Source organism: Capricornis sumatraensis, chromosome 12 (assembly GCF_032405125.1).
Source record: "Capricornis sumatraensis isolate serow.1 chromosome 12, serow.2, whole genome shotgun sequence".
Lineage (NCBI taxonomy): Eukaryota > Metazoa > Chordata > Mammalia > Artiodactyla > Bovidae > Capricornis > Capricornis sumatraensis.
Genome location: NC_091080.1, coordinates 87,042,661 through 87,062,452, shown reverse-complemented (window position 1 = coordinate 87,062,452; position 19,792 = coordinate 87,042,661). Strand labels below are relative to the sequence as shown.

Sequence of the window (19,792 nt, the reverse complement as noted above, 5' to 3'; positions counted from 1 at the left end):
ATATCTTAACTGAAATAAATTTATTTGAACCTTGAAGAAGAAAAAAAATTTTATTAATGTTTTATCTTCTCTAAGAAATATATTGGTACCATATAAAATGGTCAAAAAGTAGGCAGCCTAAAATTTAGGAAATATTTTTAAAGCATTGCAGGAAGTTAATTTTGTATTATACTAATACAAAAATTTAGTAAATCTTACATCATTATTATTATATTACATAATGCAGTTAATTATTACAAAGTACACAATTATTACATTGTATAGTTGTAATTGTATATACGTCTTATTTATTTATTATATGTAGTAAATCATGATTATTAATACATTATTTTTAAAATATTCTATTTTTCATTAAAATTTATTTTATTGAATGAAAGATATTTTTAAGTTCTATAGTGCTTTACAGTTTTCAAAAGCTTCACATATATGGTTTATTTAATCCCATAATAACTCTTTTTCCCCCCTCTCTCTGTATGGTCCCTCTCCTCTCCCTCTCCCCACTGGTGACTCTATATCTGTGAGCCTGCTTACTTTTTCAACTCACTAGTTTGCTGTACTTTTTAGATTTTACATATATAATAATTATTATACTTGATTGTTATATATTATAATATCTTATGCAGTTATAATCATTATATTTGTTATATATAGTAAATCATTAATGTTAATATATTATTTTTCACCTTTTAAGATTTTGTTAATTTTGGTGCTTTCTTATTTTAAATAAATATTACTTTTGGACCTGAATTTGTATTCATAATTAATTTTTTTTTTCCTTAAAGAGGATACTCCCCCTCGATTGCATAAACATCAGGGCCTGCCCCAAACCTGGATTCACCCTAGTCCCACATCACCCATCCTGTCTTCCCAAGGTCATAACTTCTGGCTTCCAAAAGCATCAAAATCCCAAAGATTCTGGATTCCAGGCCTGCTCCCAAGTCTAACACGCCCCAGACTGTGGCGGCATAAACTCATTCACTTACTGCTGTGGCTTTGAGTCCCCTCTCCATTTATGGCACACAGAGGTTTTCTTTTCTTTCATTCTCGGATACGCGTTTCTAAAGCATCTTTGAAAATACTTTACTGTTAGTCACTCAGTCGTGTCTGACTCTTTGTGACCCCATGGACTGTAGCCCACCAGGCTCCTCTGTCTGTGGGATTTCCCAGGCAAGAATACTGGAGTGGGTGGCCATGCCCTCCTGCAGGGGATCTTCCCGAACCAGGGATCGAACCCTACGTCTCTCGTATCTCCTGCACTGGCGGGCAGGTTCTTTACCATGAGCGCCACCTGGGAAGCCCAAAGCTTACAGAAGCACTGTAATTTTCACAGCCGGTTTGTATCCTTTGTCTCCCTCGCCTCCTAAAAGGACCTACAGAGAAGTACTTCGGAGATGTTATCATCTCTAACAGAGGAAGGAGAGGGAGCCTGTGGGTGTGACTTCTCTGGGAACACACAGTTGGCGAGAGGAAGGGCTGGCTCCGAGGGAACTGCCTCTCTACTGCTCCATGCCCCTCTCACGCCTTTCACCTGGGTCGATACTGAAATCATTCAGTACATCTTTGCAAACCCATGACCACACGGCCCTCGATGAGCACCCGTGCTTCTCAAATTGAGTCTGCCCGAGAATGAGGGGAAAGAATGACAGGAATGCTCCATGGCGGCTCATCCCAGAATAGTCCCACCAGGTAAACATTCTTTCCTAGTCAAAATCTGTTGGGAAAAAATGATCTTTCTGAACACGGACAGGTCAACTGCTGTTGCTAAAACCAGAGCATGATGAGTTACCGCTAAGCCCCTCTAAAAAGCACCATTTCCAAGCAGCTGATGGCGATACGGAAAGAACAGATGGCATTGGAGGCATCCGCTCCTGGCAGGGAGCTGGGAGGTTGTTGCAGTCACTTCTGCTTCCTAGATCTGACAATAAACCTGGAACCCAGGGAACAACTCCCATCCTTACTCTCAAAGTTGACTTGCTGTGAGGGTTTTTGGTTTTTTTTTTTTTCAGACTAATAGATTCCTTTGGTTCCATCTATCCTAGGATTAAGATAAACATCAAAAAGTTATGCTTTACTAAATTTTAAAGTAAGAGCAATGTTGCCAGCAAACTGGGCTTCCCTGATAGCTCAGTGGTAAAGCATCTGCCTGTCAATGCAAGAGATGCGGGTTTGAGCCCTGGGTCAGGAGGATCCCTCGGGGAAGGAAATGGCAACCCACTCCAGTTTTCATGCCTGGGGAATTCCATGGACAGCGTGAGGAGCCTGGTGGGCTACAGTTCACGGAATCGCAAAAGCGATCGCACAACTTAGCAACCAAACAACAATTAGCAAGGTCACTCTTATTTCATAGACATTTCAATGTCAGCATTTCTTATGTAACCTATTTCCCAAGTATGACATTCCTCCATGTGATGAGTATCACAGGCTTATATCTCAGCTGCAAAGCACTCTTGGCTATTTCAATGACATGAACCTTGGCGATGACCAATTGTGATTTGTCCATGGTGACAGTTGATTCTTCTAAAATAATGATGACATTTCTTTGAGGGGCCATCTGTCTTTAAGAACTGGCTTGAGGAAAAAGTGAAAATAGAAACAAACAGCCAATTACATCTCTTCTCCAAAATGCATGGAACTCCTTCAAGACTACTGTGGTTTCCTGTCAGAGCCATTTTATAAGGCGGATAACTTACAGGCAGCCAGCCCTTTCCATGTGATTGAGTGTGGATTCAGATGCCTAGGACCAGGCTTGTTCTATTTTTAAAATGAAAAGACTGGCGCTTCACTCACTCTTTCCAGACATATTGGATCATTTCACCCATCTTCTTTCTTCTCTCTTCACTGGTAGTGTGTGTCATTCCATAAAAGATATTTCAAATGAAACAGGAGCAAATACTTCTATGTCCACATGGCTGACAAAATTTAAGTGTTACCTGAATGTTTTTTAATCTCTGACTTTCAAATTTCTGCTGGTAGTCTCTCTTTAATAAGACAAGGCATCCATCTTCTTTATGTTTCAGCCAAACCAAGACAAGAAGAATTCTACTGTAAGGTCCCGCTGGGCAGGTTTCCTGTGTCTGATTCTCCACAGTGCTGACTGGTCTAGGTCTTTACATCTCCCCTTAGCAGCATCAGTGAACCCTTTCCTCTGGCACCTTCAGGGGCTCCCCCAGGAGTCTGGCAGGTGAAGGGGTGTGCTGCAGCCTCAACTACTGGGTTGATCAAAAAGCTTGTTCATATTTTTCCATAAGATGATGTGGAAAAATAGGAACCAATTGGTTGGCCAACCCAGTATTTGACATGAATATCATGGACTTTGAGGCACTGTATTTCCAAATAATTGAGGGGTCAGAAATTCTGGAATGGCACTTCTCTGTGACCAAATATTATCTGCATAACACACTGAAAAGCCACACACTTTTTAAATGTTCGTGGTTACCAGGCTTTCGGAGAACATGTAGTTCTCCACCAAGACTCTCATCTCCCTGGAAGTGTGTTCCCATCACAGTCTCCCTCATAAGGATGGTGTGTGTTAGTCACTCAGTCACGTCTGACTATTTGTGACCCCGTGGACTGTCACCCGCCAGGCTCCTCCGTCCAAGGGATTCTCCAGGCCAGAATACTGGAGTGGGTTGCCATTTCCTTCTCCAGGGGATCTTCCCGACCCAGGGATTGAACCCAGGCCTCCCACATTGTAGGCAGATTCTTTATCACCTGAGCCACCAGGGAAGCTGTAAGTAAGGATGATGGACACATATTTACCTGATCAGCAACTCTTCCTTGGCAGAACTTTTGGGGAAGGTTGTGTGAAAAGCAGTGAGTCTCTTGTTCATCTTCTGGGTCGGGAGCAGTGGCTCATGATAAGTGGTGATGAAAGTTATTATCTCTGGTCTCCTAGAAATGCCTGCCTATTGAGAGGGAAGCATGGAACTAGTGAACAAAATGGCATCGTCTAGAGGTTTCAACTTGAAGAACAGCTCCATTCTCTCCGGATGCGGTGGCCAGTGAAAAGTAAAGTGAAAGTCGCTCAGTCGTGTCCGACTCTTTGCGACCCCATGGACTGTACTGGAGTGGGTAGCCTTTCCCTTCTCCAGGGGGTCTTCCTGACCTAGGGATTGAACCCAGGTCTCCCACATTGCAGGCAGATTCTTTGCCAGCTGAGCCACGAAGGAAGCCCAAGAATACTGGAGTGGGTAGCCTATCCCTTCTTCAGAGGATCTTCCCGACCCAGGAATCGAACCAGGGTCTCCTGCATTGCAGGTAGATTCTTTACCAACTGAGCTATGAAGTTATCTTCCATTGTCGAGAAGATGGGTCCTCACTTCTAAAGTGTGTTTATGAAAGTAGGAAAGTGGGCATGCACAGGATGGCGGGGAGGAGAGGAGGGCCACACACAAAATTACTTGTTTGGGGCTCAGCTTCCCTCTTGGAGTTGCCAGCCCTCCTCCTCGTGATCCTGCCAGATGCTTCTCTCACCCGGTCCAGCCCTGTCTAGGAGGCAGAACTTATGACCAAGTTAGACCAGTCAGAATTGTGTCCCCCAGGGCCCGAATCTGCAGTTGCACAGATGGAAGGTAACTGTGGTTGAGGGCCCCACGACACTGTTCAAAGAGGAGGCCGTGAACGCCTGATGCTACTGAGCCGTCTAGGACCAGACCCTGGGTCTGTTATTTCTGAAGCCTTGATGATCAGCTTCTCCATTTGATTCAGAGAATGACCCAGAGCCCTTCCAAGCAAGCTTCTAGACTAGCCCACAACTTGGACAACATACAATTTAATACAAGATGTGTTATTGATGACCTTCTAGGCCACCAGATGCTGTGCCAGATTCTTTCCAGTGTATAAAATTTCACTTCTTACCATGAGCAGAGAGCTGAGACCATCTCACTATTCCTTGGACACATCTGAGTGCTGCAGCCTCTGTCTCTGCATCTGTGCTGACTTGTTGGTGTAAAGACGGCCCAGAAGCCTTCCAAACCTAGAGAAGAATGGTTCTGAGGTCTGTATTTTGCCTCATTTCCAAGCCTTTTCCCATGTGATTAAGTCTGTGTTGTCCCCTGTGGTAGATGCATGGGTGCGTGTCTGCTCAGTCATGTCCGACTCTTTGCAACCCCATGGACTGTAGCCCACCAGCCTCCTCTGTTCATGGGATTTTCCAAGCAAGAATATGGGAGTAGGTTACCATTTCCTTCTCACTGAGCTCGCATCTCTTGCGTTTCCTGCATTGACAGGTGGATTCTTTACTGCTGAGCCACCTGGGAAGACCCCCTGTGGTATATACCACTTCTAAACATCCTTCTCTGGATTATTTTCCTTTCCTTGACCCACCCCCCCCAACCGCCCCCCAAAATACTTTCAAATCCTTGTCTCTAGGTCTGGTCCTGGGAGAAACCAGAAGAAGCTAGGGGCTGCAATGCTGGGTCTCTGTGGGGCTGCAGCTCAGAATCCAGCATGTATTAGCCACTCTGTAAGTACAAACGCGCCCATTTTATGGATGAAGACCCTGGGCATAAGGAGGCAGGGATTAGCCTGCTGGTAGACGGTATTTGCAGGATGGCAATTAGAATTTACTCTGCATGACAACTCCCACCCATCGCCTAGACTAGGGTTCTCAACCTGGCCTCTGCTGACCTTTCGTGTGGGATGGGTCTTTGTGGGGTGGTGAGAGTGTGAGGGATGTCCTGAGTGACGTAAAACATCTGGCAGTATCCCCTCTCCCAGCTGTGAGAAGCCAAACTGCCAGATGGTCTCCAAGTTGCCAGACTTTTCTGGGAGAAAAGGAGGGCTTCCCTTGGTCGAGGACCACTGGCCGAGAGAGTTAGAAGACAGCCCAGTGGTACCTCGGGATCCTTGTTGATGCAGGAAGGCAGAGTGGCCCCATACATGCAGCTTTCTCGTTGAGCCTGTGTAAACCTTTATCTGGGCCTTCCTGGTGGTTCAGTTGGTAAAGAATCTGCCCACAACTCGGTAGACGTGGGTTGGATCCCTGCGTCTGGACAATCCCCTGGAGGAGGAAATAGCAACCCGCTCCAGTATTCTTGCCTGGAGAATCCCATGGATAGAGGAGTCTGGCAAGTGACAGCCCACGGTGTCATAAAGAGCAGAACACTCCTGAAGCAACTCACACACACACAAACTTTTATCCAACCTTGCATCTTCTGGCTCTAAACCTGGCCCACTGTCCACCATGCTAGGTTCCCTGTGATCAGTTGTTTTGGGGCTCGGCTTGTTACAGAATTCTTTCCGATTGTGCCCAAATCTGCCTCCTGGAAACTTACTACACCAGTGTGCCCCGTAGGGCCAGGCAGAAGGCTAATCCCTCCCAACTGGCTGGCACTTCAACTATGTGAAAACAGCCCGCTTGTTCCCTGCACTATGGATGGACAGCTACTGCCCTCCAGGTGCTACAGACACGCTGGGAACAGTCGTCCGGCGGGGAGTTCAGACTCCTAGGCTCTTTCTTAGAACAATGACCAAGAATTCCCAGGAGCTGAGTCTGTGTTCTGTAAAGCCTCCAGGTGGTTCTGATGTACCCCATCCACAGTTCAGCCTTCAGGAACCCTGGACTAACTTATTCGAGCTCCAGGCAGTAGATTTCTGATTTGCTTCTAAAAGGAGCTACCAAAAAGATCGATTCTGAAAGCAGTATTAAAAAGCAACTCTTAATAGAATATTCCATAGTAGCTCAAAAAGACGCATACTTCTATCTGGTTTCATTTTCAGTCAAACAGCTTTTATAAGGTTTATACAAAAAAAAAAAAAAAAGCCTAGAGGTTGACATTAAAAAATGTTGGCCAGTCTTCCTTTCCCAGATACTGGAATTTAAGGGATCCAAAACATCTTTTTTTTTTCCTTTGTCCTTTTCTTCACTGTAAGGCATGCAGAATAAATGTGTGTGCGTGTAAACATACACACCCATATAGTGTATAACTTGCAATCGGTTTTGAAGAGTTATCTATGGAAGTGTAATGATGGCCCTCTTACTGCTGTCTCTACCAGGGATGATGATACCTGGTGGAAAGGAGTCACCCAGTGCAAGACGCAGTCAGAAGACTAGAGCATTTGGGGAATGAGAGAGCATTCGAACCAAATGCCAGACTTGAAAAAGACTGCAGGTCACCTCCTTCGTTTACGGGAGAGGAGACAGTCAGGAGCAGAGCATGTCTAGATAAAGACCCAAAGTGAAAAGAAATGGACGAGAGGAGAAAAAGTGACAGCAGAGGAGAGGCTTCCAAATTTGGGAAACAAATAAATAAAATTAGGCTCAGATCTATTCAAACTAAATCATTCACTCAGCTCATTGGGTAAGTGTGGTGCCTCATATATGTGAAAGTCTACTTAAATTCCCATTTGCCCAAGGCTTTAGTTTACAAGCCCTATCTTCTACTCTAAATGTTTCCAGGCTACCTAGATGAGCACACGATCTTCCTCCTTCTTAAATTGCCCTTTATTTCAATGAAATCAATGACAACAGCTTGCTTTTTTCTGGGAAGACTTTTCTGACTTCTCATCCACTCCTGCCCCAGCTAACTTTCCTCCTTATACGACTGTAAGCCTTTCACTCAAGCCCCTTCTTATGGATAGACGTTCTCCAGTCCCCCTCTGGGCAGAGTCTTCTGTTATTTTTGGCTGCTGGAATCAGGGTCTAGGAGAGAGACCATGCCAGACAGGCCCTTTCTTTTCCCCACAGGAGCTGGGCTGATAAGCATTCAGTGTGCAGGTTGGTACAAAACCCCAACTGTCCACCCTCCACTTTTTTTCAAAGTGAAATGTTAAGTCTGCGTTTCAGTCCATATCACAGCCACTGGACACCATAGAGAAAAAGGTCTATTCTGCTGCTGTGATTTTTCTGCATCTTTTGAGAGTGATTCCTTTTCATGTTGAAAAAATTGTGTGTGTGTGTGTGTGTGTGTGTGTGTGTAACATAGAAAATTGAGAAAGCCATAGAGAGAAGGAAAAAATTCTAGCAAAATAATGTCTGGGTACTGGTGGGTAATGCTACCCTAAATAACTTGGACTTCCACTGGCTGGCTTTGGTTCATAAAATGCTAATCCACTCAGATGCAGACCTCTATAAAACACTGGGGATTCAAGGCTGTATAGAAATCTCAACTCTCTTCTGCTACATAAGGTAAAGATCTGTTTAAACTAACAGTTTGAAATTATTTTGAAGGTACTAACAAGAAGTCCTTTTCAGAACTTCCCAATTATTTATTAAATATTAACCTATGATATAGAGCCTATGGTGTATTGAGCTAATAATGGACACTAGGTAGACTTCTGTAGTTGTGTTCAGGGTTGCTTTTTGGAGGAAAAATTAATTTTTCACATCAACTACAATAATGGGGAAGGGAGTCATCTCATTCCACAGGGAAAAGTATTACTTGTTATTGAACTGAAAACAGATCTCCTTTCCTTGCATGCAAAATGAAGAAATGTCTTAAATTTGATGCTTGGGGTCCCATGGTGCTGGGAGTGTGTCTTGTAAAGAGCATTGTCTTGATTATTCTCTGACTTTGGAGATGAGAGTAGCACCTAATACTGTATGTGTGAGAGGCTTTGCAGAGATTACCTCGATTAATTCCTGCAACCATCATCTGAGATCAGAATTACCCTTATCTGCATTTTCAGCAAAGATAGTACATGGCAGAGCCAACATCCAAATGTGGGGTCCCTCCCCGAGTGCTGATGATACCCTAGGTACTCACCAACAACCAGTCAGCTATCTTTTAGGGGAACAATTAACTTCCTGGAGCTGGGGACAAGTTGAAAAGATGAACCAAGTAAGTATCTGCAAGAGAAAAATACATCTTGAGTCGGCAAATTGGGATAAATATTTGTTTGATTCTTTATTGTTGCTGTTCAGCCCCTCAGTCACGTCCAGCTCTTTTCTACCCCATGGACTCGCTAGGCTTCCCTGTCCTTCACCATCTCCTGGAGCTTGCTCAAACTCATATCCATCAAGCCAGTGATGCCATCCAACCATCTCATCCTCTGTTATCCCCTTCTCCTCCCTCCTTCAATCTTTCCCAGCAGCAGGATCTATTCCAATGAATCAGTTCTTCGCATCAGGTGGCCAAAGTAATGGAGCTTCAGCTTCAGCATCAGTCCTTCCAATGAATATTCAGGGTTGATTTCCTTTAGGATGGACTGGTTGGATCTCCTTGCAGTCCAAGGGACTCTCAAGGGTCTTCTCCAACACCACAGTTCAAAAGTTTGATTCTAGAGCACGTGAAAATGCTAAATTATATTCACAGCAGCCTCCACGGTTTGAGTCCTGCTGAACATTAACGGCAGGGCACACAACCCTTCCAGGTGCAGAATAATTAGCAATGGTGTGGCCAGCGTGGCTGGCTGCTGTCTGGAGCTGGCCGAAAAAAATATGATGGGTTAGCTGCAGAGCGTAAAAGCAGATAAAGAAAATGATTTACATTTTGTTAAAAAAAAAACAAATGAAAGACTAGAAAATATCCCTGTGACAACTAAGTGTTATGAGTCACTTTAGGGAAAAAATCAGCCAGAAAACCCATGGCTGAAGTGAGGCAACTTGGGCTGTGTCCTGCCTCATGATCAAGAACGTGGTCCCTGCAGTTGGACCTCCTGGACTGAATTCTTGGCTCTGCCTCTGGCCGGCTGCGTGATCACGGGCTGCTTTTGAGTCTCTCTGTGCCCGAATTTCTCTCATCTGAGAAGAGGCGTAATAATAGCATCTGCTTCATAGGTTTGTTGTGAAGATGAGACAAATCGATATGGTAAAAGCACGAGAACGGAGCTTGGCAGCAACCCGTGGAGTCCCGCAGGAATGCCACGCGTTCTTATTGGGACGCTGAGCAGTGATCTCCCGAGCTAGGTCCTTTTTTTTTTTCCCTCCCTGAATCGGTAGGGTTTTCCTGAGCTGGTTTTCACTTCCTCTTCTGTTTCTCACACAGCTCTAGAAGGTAGGCAGATATCATTATCTTTCCCTTTTTGCTGATGAGGAAATGGCATGGAGGGGATTAAGTGAGTCGCCAAGAGTCAGAATGGGGAGCCAACCAGCTTCCTGGCCCTCAGCCTCTAGAGCTTTCTACTATCTTGCGCTGAAGCCTCAGATGGAAAGGGAGCAGTCTTGCCTTTGGGCCAAATGCATGATGTCATCAAGCCTCGATTCACAAGATACCCGCAACAATATGTACAGCTGGGTCAGGCTTTCTTCGTCAACATTCAGTCCCAAAAGCTCTTAGAGATACACTTCAGACCGCAGCGAGGCAGCACCTGTCTCGCTACCAGAGGCTCTGTTTCTGCCTTTCTCCAGGCACAGGAAAGTTGGGGTAATGCTTCCTGGTCTCCTTCTACTTTGCTCTGTAGCACCAGGATGGCAGCTCTGGGGGGCTGCTTTCCTCGTCCAAGGAACTAAGCTGAAAAGCAGGTGTTCTTTCCGGCTCAGCAGATGCTAAGGCAATAAGCTGCACCTTGCGGAGGCTCTGGGCAATTCAGACCCGGCAGAGCTCTTGGACCCGGCTGGCTCTTTCCTCCCCAGCGGCCCTGTGATGGACGCGTGTCTGAGCTCCGAGCAGCAACCCTGGCCCCTGGAAGAGGCCCCGAGCCCCGCGGACGATGAGACTCTGCACACAGATGGCACCAGCAGATGCCCAGGAGGTAACCTCCTTCCTCACCTCTCCACCCTCTCACTTCTTTTCCTGGGGATGGCATTTTCCAGTGAACCTCAGGGGCCAGACAGTCCATTTCCTTTGAACTCTTGATCTTTTTCTGATCATGAAACGGTAGAAGGAGGCCTTTATACCAGCAGAAGCGTGGCAGTAATGGTAATAATCCCTACGTCCACAACTTTGTCTTCTCCAAATTCTAGGAGAGTCAGATGTTTGTTAACAAGAACTTTTAAAAAAGAAACGAAATCTAGATTCCTTCCTGCTCTTGGCCAAAATGTATTCCTGGCAGCCGCAGTCTACAGTGAATCCTCGTAAAGCCATTTTCCCATTAGGACAACATAACCAGTCAGGCTTGCATTTCTGGACAGCGAATCAGTAGGAAATAAGTAACAGACATAACAAATGATGTCATAAGAGCCAAGTTATAACATTCAAAACATGTACTGTCGTTGATCCTGGGAAATGCTCTTCCAACTCTGCTAAACCAGGACGGTATTTATTTCTGCTAAGTTGTTTACATAAAAATGCTACTCTGCCTGTCTCCAAAAGCTGACCTCTCTAAAACTATCAGGCGAGCATGTGTGTGTGTGTGTGTGTGTGTGTGTGTGTGTGTGTGTTAGTCGCTCAGCTGTGTCCAGCTCTTAGCAAGCCCATGGACTATAGCCCACCAGGCTTCTCCATCCATGGGATTCTCCAGGCAAGAATCCTGGAGTGAGTTGCCATTCCCTTCTCCAGGGGATCTTCCTGACTCAGGGATCAGAGCTGAGTCTCCCACATTGCAGGCAGATTCTTTATGGTCTGAGCCACCAGGGAAGCTCCCACAGGTGGGCATAGGTACAATAAATGAAAATCATGCGCAGTCAACATAAATTTCTTTATCTTTGTAGCAAGGAAAGGGGTCTTATAGGAGGGATATTTTTATGCCCATGTTTCTTTACAATGTTGACCCAGAAAAGAAGACCATCAGCTTATCATTTGTCATCCTGTGAAAGAATGAGCCATTTATAAATCAGCCCATCAACTTTTCCTACAGTCTTGAGAGGAAAGTTAGCTTCCATGTGGTGATCTGTGAGAAGAAGGAAAGAAGGACTGGTCCGGCCAATGTGGAGGGGCCAGAAACTGGCAGGAAGTGCCCTGGGTCCCTGATGGTGTGCCTGCTCCAGTGACCAGAGGCTCAGATGGAAGGCGGGCAGCCCACGACTCCCTCCTCTTACCCAATGGCCTGGACCAGCTTCTGCATTTTGGGAATTTTTGTAAGCTGTTTTTTAAACATGGCCATTGTTAAAATGTAAGTCATATAAACATACAACAAAATGGATTACATAAAGGGGAAAGTTATATAAAAAACAGGTAATAAATACTCATGTCTCATCACGAATTATCTTCCTACATCTTATGATGATCTGTGCTCTTGAGGCTGTTGGCAGATGTCGCATCCATGGTGGAAACGCCCATGATGCTCAGCAGCTGCTTCTCTTCCCTGGGGACGGCCATGTTGGGAGCCTTGTCACCATGGTGACGGCCAAATCCTACACATCAGTGCTTCCTCATTGCTCCCAGCCTGGCTGTTGGATGTTCCTGGGCACCGCATGGTCTGTTCCTCTGCCTTCTTGCTGCCTCTGAAACCAGCACTCAGAGTCAGCTGCTCAGCCTACGGGAGAAGATGGGTCCTCTTTGCTAGGTGATAGATTTGAGGTTCCTGTTGTTAGATGTCAGTTCAGTTCAGTTCAGTCACTCAGTCGTGTCCGACTCTTTGCGACCCCATGAATCGCAGCACGCCAGGCCTCCCTGTCCATCACCAATTCCCGGAGTTCACTCAGACTCACATCCATCGAGTCAGTGATGCCATCCAGCCATCTCATCCTCTGTCGTCCCCTTCTCCTCCTGCCCCCAATCCCTCCCAGCATCAGAGTCTTTTCCAATGAGTCAACTCTTCGCATGAGGTGGCCAAAGTACTGGAGTTTCAGCTTTAGCATCATTCCTTCCAAAGAACTTGTCTTATAAGAAGTTGGTGAGAATCATAGGCCCCCTTCTCTCCCCAGGGTCTCTCCAGGGCACACGACAGGAAAAGACGATGTCTCAGGACTAACTTGGCCACTGTACCTCAGCAGATTCTTACAAGCTTCAAGGAAGTCCGCGTTTCTTGTCTTTGTGATAAGGACAGAGAATTCTCCTTCCAGGGCTGGAATAGTCTAGATCGGAACCCATGGCTGAGAGCTGCAGGTATCATTCTGTTAATTTACAAACTGGTCACTTGGCTCACGGAGAAGGCACTGGCACCTCACTCCAGTACTCTTGCCTGGGAAATCCCATGGATGGAGGAGCCTGGTAGGCTGCATTCCATGGGGTCGCTAAGAGTCGGACACGACTGAGCGACTTCACTTTCACTTTTCGCTTTCATGCATTGGAGAAGGAAATGGCAACCTACTCCAGTGTTCTTGCCTAGAGAATCCCAGGGATGGTGGAGCCTGGTGGGCTGCTGTCTGTGGGGTCTCACAGAGTCGGACACAACTGAAGCGACTTAGCAGCAGCAGCAGCACTTGGCTCACACTACAATCAAAGACCATTTGAACACTTTTCTATAAAATGCAACACAAATGAATTTCTGGAAAAACATGAAAAAACATACAAAGGCATACATACCCAGTGCCAGCCTCAGTTTCTCATAATCAGAGTCAATGGGTATGGTCAAGCTTTCGTAAATGTTTCTCAGTGTTTACTCCACATGTCTAGACTCTTCTGACTGTGACCGTCTCACAGGGGTTTGCAGAGAAAGCTGCAACAGAGAACTGCTCTAGTGCAGGCGGAATTCAGTGAAATGTGAGCTCTGAGGGGTGGACCCCTGATTTGGCTTCTTCAAAGGCCCCCTACCCTTCACACTGCACTCAGCCCCATCTTCCTTCCTGAACATATATTTCCGACTAGAGCCTACACAAGCTCACTGACAGCTCCTTTCTGCTATTCCATCCCTGGTTACCTGTCTCCAGGGGCAGCTCAGGCAACAAAGGCTGGTCTCATGCACTGCCCCCTACCCAAACTCCTCGCTACCAATGCCTCTCCCTGGAGATACCAGCAGTGCCCCCCGCTTCTGCACATGACCCCTCCATGTGCTTAGCATCCTCATTCTGACCTTTTTACTCACTTTTTTTTTTTTTAATGAAATGCTGAAACCCTCTGGGAAACCTGTGACATTCTGGGCTTCCATGATATCATCCCTGATCAGGTGCTCTTTTCCTCTCATCTTATGTGATATCTGAGCGCCACTCGAGTGGGTCATGAGTGTAAAGGAGTATTTAAAGGAAGAGTAATTTAATAGTCGGGGCTCATCTGACAGCCTCCGCCAGGGCTGTGCAGCTGGCTCGTCTTTGGGTGACCTGTACCTTTTGAGGAGCGGTCGTAGGAGGACTTAAGGAACATGTTCCAGCCAGCATGTGGGATGTTACTTCACTTCAAGACCTAAAAATAGTCCGGTCCGTGCCTGCCCAGGTCCTTCTTACTGCAGACGCCCAGTCGTGCCATCCTGCCTGGTAGCATAGTTGCCTCCTTGCACCAAAACTAAGGGAGAGGCGGATCCACAGTGCTCTCTGTCGGAAATTGAAGGAGGGGCCCAGGGCACCCATTGGCGTTGTGTCATCTGATAAAAATCCCCATCAGACTGTTCCATCCCAGTCACCCATGATATTCTTTCTGAGCTAGTTTGTGACCATTGTCACCGGTAACATTCTCTGTGTCTAGAAGATGGCTCAATCTCTTCCCATTCGACTAATTGTAGCGATAATTAGTATATTTGCAGTGGACCCACAAATCATGGGGGCCTTCCCTTGTGGCTTAGCTCGTAAAGAATCCACCTGCAATGTGGGAGACCTGGGTTTGATCCCTGGGTTGGGAAGATCCCCTGGAGAAGGGAAAGGCTACCCACTCCAGTATTCCGGCCTGGAGAATTCCATGGGCTATATAGTCCATGGGGTCGCAAAGAGTTGGACATGACTGAATGACTTTCACTTTCACAAATCATGAAACCTGTTATTTTTGGTCCCACAGATTCTAATGAGATAGAAGCATCACTTCGAAGCCTCCAGAAATTTGTTCCTACGAATTACACCAGCTACACCCAGGAGAACTATCGGTTTGTGGGCAAGAAGATTGTCATTCAAGAATCCATCGAAAGTTACGGAGTGGTGGTGTGGCCGGGGGTGAGAGGGCCATGACATCGGTGCATCAGGGTTTCTGGGGATGGGAATAGCACTTGTGTACAACTGTGTTGCCATGGGCGCCTTGCCAAGTGCTTTAACATTCTGTGCTTCTCAGATGGAGGGCCCCTGGATGGCCCTGAGGGTGTTGCTGGTGTGCTTAGAAGCTGCAAGAATACAGCGTGTCTCCTAGAAACCATTTCTACCACGCTGTGTTTCCTGAAACACTTTTTTAACATTATCATAAACTTGAGCATATTGGGAAGTAGGATGAAAAATTCATATGAACTGTTAAGAAAGAAAAGCAGAAGAAAAGTCTTTAGGGTTTAGATTTTGCAGTGGGCAAAATCTTTGGGGCCATGTCCAACAACTCTCAGGGGTCCCTCACCTTTTACGGTGTGGCTGAAAGTGAACGTGTTAGTCCCTCAGTTGTGTCGGACTCTTTGTGACCCCATGGACTGTAGCCCGCCAGGCTCCTCCGTCAGTGGGATTTCCCAGGCAAGAACATTGGAGTGGGTTGCCATTTCCTTCTCCAGGGGATCTTCCCCACCCAGGAATCAAACTGGAGTCTCCTGCACTGCAGGTGGATTCTTTACCGTCTGAGCCACCAGGGAAGCCCTGGGGAGGTGGAGGAGTGTTGGCTAAAAGATTTACCTGCTCCTTCGGGAAGACCCGTCCCCGGGTGGCACCCACCGGACCAGCTTCTCACAGGGCAGGCCCCACAGGAAGGGCACCTAAGCCGCCACTCTGGAAGCCAAGTCACACATGAGTCTTGGTGGCCCTGGGGACACACCTCCGAATGCTGAAACCCCCACTCTGCAGAACGATCCTTTCTTAAGATCCAAAGGACGCCTCTCCTCAATACGTCCGTTCCCCAGCCGGCGAGCTCTTGCCGCGGGTTGGATGCTGGAGCCACCTCGCACCTGTGCTTCCGTTTCCATCTCCCCACTCCCAGCCGCCCCTTCCAAGTCCCTCGAGAGGAGCTAAGGATGAATGGACAGACCCACGGCCTTGGGTCTGCCACCTGCCCTGGGGCAGGCCACTGTGAGTGCAGCCGGCATGTCTCACCTGATCCTGGCTAGCCCCGACCCCTGCCACTCCAGCCTCGGCTACAAATAGTCACAAGCCCCAAGCATCCGTCAGAAGGCGAGGCCTAAAGGTGTGTGCACACTTGAGCTTTCACTCTGGTTCTTCAGCTCAGGACTCACATTCCCAACCCGGGTCACGCCCTCAAGCTCACTCCCCTAGTCTCTGTGGCCGCCCCCCCCGCATCACTAGCTGACCCGCGCCCCCGCTCCCCACCCCGTTGGCTCACACAAAACGCCTCCTGCATCTGCACACATCGAATTCCCTTTATCTCTTCACAGACAGGGCAGGAGGTGGGCAGAAGGGAGTGAAGCAAGAAGGAAAGGGACCTTTGGTTTTCTCTCGAAAAATGGATCTAAGTGTATTCACCTTGGTTCTTTGTCGGTGGGGGGCGGGGGATGTTTTTGTTTTGACTGTGCAAAGTATGCAATTTCTTTGCTACCACCCAAAGCATGGTCCATGGGCTGGCTGATTAGCAAGGCAGACTTGTTAAGAGTTGCAGACCTGAGCCCCACCGGACCTACTGCACGTGGAGGGGTGTCTTTAACCAGGCTCCCCAGTGATCCAAGTGTGCACTACAGTCTGGGAAGCGCTGTCCTACCAGAGTGTCTTAGATGAGCTACTTAAAAGACAAATGACTGCCCCGCTGTCCAGTATAGCAGGCAAGGTCCGAGGCAACCTGCTTGCTGATGGGCTCAGGAGGGAGGTGTTGGAGAGTTTTAGAGCTCAGTGGCCTTCCAGCAGGTGGGGACCTGATGCGACTTGCCCAGGGCGAGGGGCTGCTGTCCTGCAGCTCCTCAACTCCTGCTTCTGGAAGAGCTGAGCTGCTCTTCCTCCCTGGGGGTTGATCAAGAGTCTTCGTATACAGGCCCTTTAGCAAGTCGGCATCTCAGGTTTCTTTGATGCAAGTTGCTACTTTCATATTCCACAGGTCAAAACACACCATGGCACCTGTGCTTTGATTCCTACAGACCCCTCAGTAAGCTGGAACTGTGAACATGTCTTCTAGCAGTTCACTGGCAGTGGGGATTGGGGTCTCTGGTTTCCAGCGTCGTGACAAGTGTGAATGTTTTCCAGGCCATAGCGTTGTGCCAGTATTTGGAGGAACACACAGAGGAACTCAATCTCCGAGGTGCTAAGATACTGGAAATCGGTGCTGGACCAGGCCTCGTTTCCATCGTGGCCAGTATTCTGGGTGTGTCTGTCTGTCTGTTCTCGAGCTTGTTTCAAAAGATGCTCACCAGGACAACAGTAATAATACATGTTGACTGAATGATGGGCTGTGGTTTAGGTGCTTGGCCATGATTGCCCTCACTGAGCCCCCGTAAACGTCCGGGCCAGAATGACTCCTGTTATCCCTGAGATAATTGCATCTTAGAGACGCTAACGTCCAACCCATTGCTTAGCATTTGAGAAAGGTGACATCCTGAAGGGGTGACTCTTGAGTTCCGGTTGTAAACAGCTATTTTATGCTGTGTCCTGCTTTTCATTGCAACTATCATAACTAAGGTTTTGGAAAAAAGAAAAGAAACCAAGTCAGTGAATCCAAAATGAAAACAGATTTATACCCCAAACACCAGCTGTGCGTCCTGGACTCTGCGTAAGAGGTGGGTGTGTCTGGTCTGCTTCTGCCTACGTGATTACACATCTATCAAAATCAGTCTGGAAATATGGCGATCTACTTTGTGAACACTGATCACTTTCTTTTTTAAAATGCCTAAAAGTTAATTTAATACATTTAATGGGGGGAGAATCATACAAAATAGATCCTCCCCTGTGGAAAGGTGCTGATACCCTCCAGACGAGAAAACCAAAATCTTCAGATAAACACAGTTTTAGAAGGAAAACACCATGCGTTATTATAGTAAAGTGAAAGTGTTAGGCACTCAGTTGTGACTCTGTGTGACACCATGGACTGTAGCCTGCCAGGCTCCTCTGTCCATGGAATTCTCCAGGCAAGAATACTGGAGTGGGTAGCCATGCCCTCCTCCAGGGGAATCTTCCCGACCCAGGGATCGAACCCAGGTCTCCTGCACTGCAGGCAGATTCCTTACAGTCTGAGTCGCCATGGAAGCCCCAAACCTTGGTATGTTAATTACTTTGAAATCTCCCCAAACTATAACACTGTTTTAGCATCTTTTAAAAATTTTTTAAATTTTGTTGGAGTATCATTAACAATGTTGTGATACTTTCAGGTATACAGCAAAATGATTCAGTTATATGTATACAGTATCTATCCTGCGTCAGATTCGTTTCCCATTTAGATTATTGCACAGTATTGAGCAGAGTTCCCCGGTGCCACGGTTTCAGTTTCTTAAAAGATGGAAATGTTATTCTATCTCAGTGGTTCTCAACCAAAGGCGGTGTCTGACCCATGAAGGATATTTGGCAATGTCAGGGGACGTTTCTGAGCATCATGCCTTGGGGGTTGGCTGGGGAGGTGCTGCTTGCCCCCCGTGGATGGGGACCAGGGATGCTGCTAAACATCTTACAGGGCACAGCGCGGGGTCTACCCCACGAGAAAGAATCCAGCCCGGATGTCCAGAAGTTCAAGGTGGGAAACCCAGCTGCATTTTCCCCCTGAGAGTATGTGTCCACTGGGCTGCCCCGGTGTTTCCAGGTACTCAAGGCAGGTTTTCTTTCTCTCTTAGGGGCTCAAGTCACGGCAACAGATCTGCCTGATGTGCTGGGGAACCTACAATACAATCTCCTAAAGAACACGCTCAACTGCACCACGTATCTGCCGGAAGTGAAGGAGCTGGTGTGGGGGGAGGGCCTGGAGCAGAGCTTCCCCAAGTCCACGCTTTACTACGACTACGTGCTGGCCTCCGACGTGGTCTACCACCATTACTTCCTGGACAAGCTGCTCGCCACCATGATGTACCTCTGTCAGCCAGGAACGGTGCTGCTTTGGGCCAACAAGTTCAGATTCAGCACCGACTACGAATTTTTAGACAAATTCAAGCAAGTTTTTGACACGACACTCTTGGCTGAATCTCAAGAGTCATCGATCAAACTCTTTAAAGGAATACTAAAATGGGACTGAACGAAACAAAATGCCTTTCGAAACATTAGTGGGTCTGTTGAACAGCGTTAGAAATTTTATAAGATGGCGAAGGTAGTGTGTAGAATCAACGTGTCTACCTAGAATAAACCTGATTATTACAGCAGCTCTATAAAACAACCTATTTCGGATTATCTGGTTAATTGAAATATACACAGGCACAGCACGAAAACAGGAAAGTAGCTTTGTTGGCTTCCTAGAGTTCTCAATTAAGTGTTTAATAAATTTTACATGAACACATTAACTAGTGGATGTCCCCTTGTTATTTCTGCTGGAGAGCATGGTCTTAAACTTGTCAATATACACTCGTCACGTGCTTTTTGAAACTGACCTCGGCAGTGTCCATGTATTTTATTTCAAAGACTCTACTTCATACAAATTTCAGCTGTAGCAAAAGGAGAGGGTACAGAGTAATAGAAAAGTTACAGGCTTAACTTAGCAACTTTGGAAAACTCAGCAGTGGCCACAGGACTGGAAAAGGTCAGTTTTCATTCCAATCCCAAAGAAAGGCAATGCCAAAGAATGCTCAAACTACCGCACAATTGCACTCATCTCACATGCTAGCAAAGTAATGCTCAAAGTTCTCCAAGCCAGGCTTCAACAGTATGTGAACCGTGAACTTCCTGATGTTCAAGCTGGATTTAGAAGAGGCAGAGGAACCAGAGATCACATTGCCAACATTCATTGGATCATCAAAAAAGCAAGAGAGTTCCAGAAAAATATCTACTTGTTTTATTAACTATGTCAAAGACTTTGACTGTGTGGATCACAACAAACTGGAAAATTCTTAAAAGAGATGAGAATACCAG

General features: G+C 46.7%; 1 protein-coding gene across 1 annotated transcript; it reads left to right on the top strand.

Moving 5' to 3' along the window:
• The first annotated feature begins 10,523 nt into the window (after positions 1 to 10,523).
• METTL21C (methyltransferase 21C, AARS1 lysine) lies at positions 10,524 to 18,965 on the top strand. The gene is made up of 4 exons (XM_068984732.1): positions 10,524 to 10,632; positions 14,685 to 14,836; positions 16,997 to 17,114; positions 18,571 to 18,965. Exons 1-4 carry the CDS (start codon positions 10,524 to 10,526, stop codon positions 18,963 to 18,965), a joined length of 774 nt encoding a protein of 257 aa, XP_068840833.1.
• The last annotated feature ends 827 nt before the right edge of the window (positions 18,966 to 19,792 follow it).

Excerpts from the sequence above, each read along its gene's own strand:
- METTL21C (XM_068984732.1), top strand. The coding sequence starts at position 10,524 with ATGGACGCGTGTCTGAGCTCCGAGCAGCAACCCTGGCCCCTGGAAGAG. Across the intron at positions 10,633-14,684 it reads CACCAGCAGATGCCCAGGAG|ATTCTAATGAGATAGAAGCA; the intron begins GTAACCTCCTTC and ends TTGGTCCCACAG. Across the intron at positions 14,837-16,996 it reads GAGTGGTGGTGTGGCCGGGG|GCCATAGCGTTGTGCCAGTA; the intron begins GTGAGAGGGCCA and ends AATGTTTTCCAG.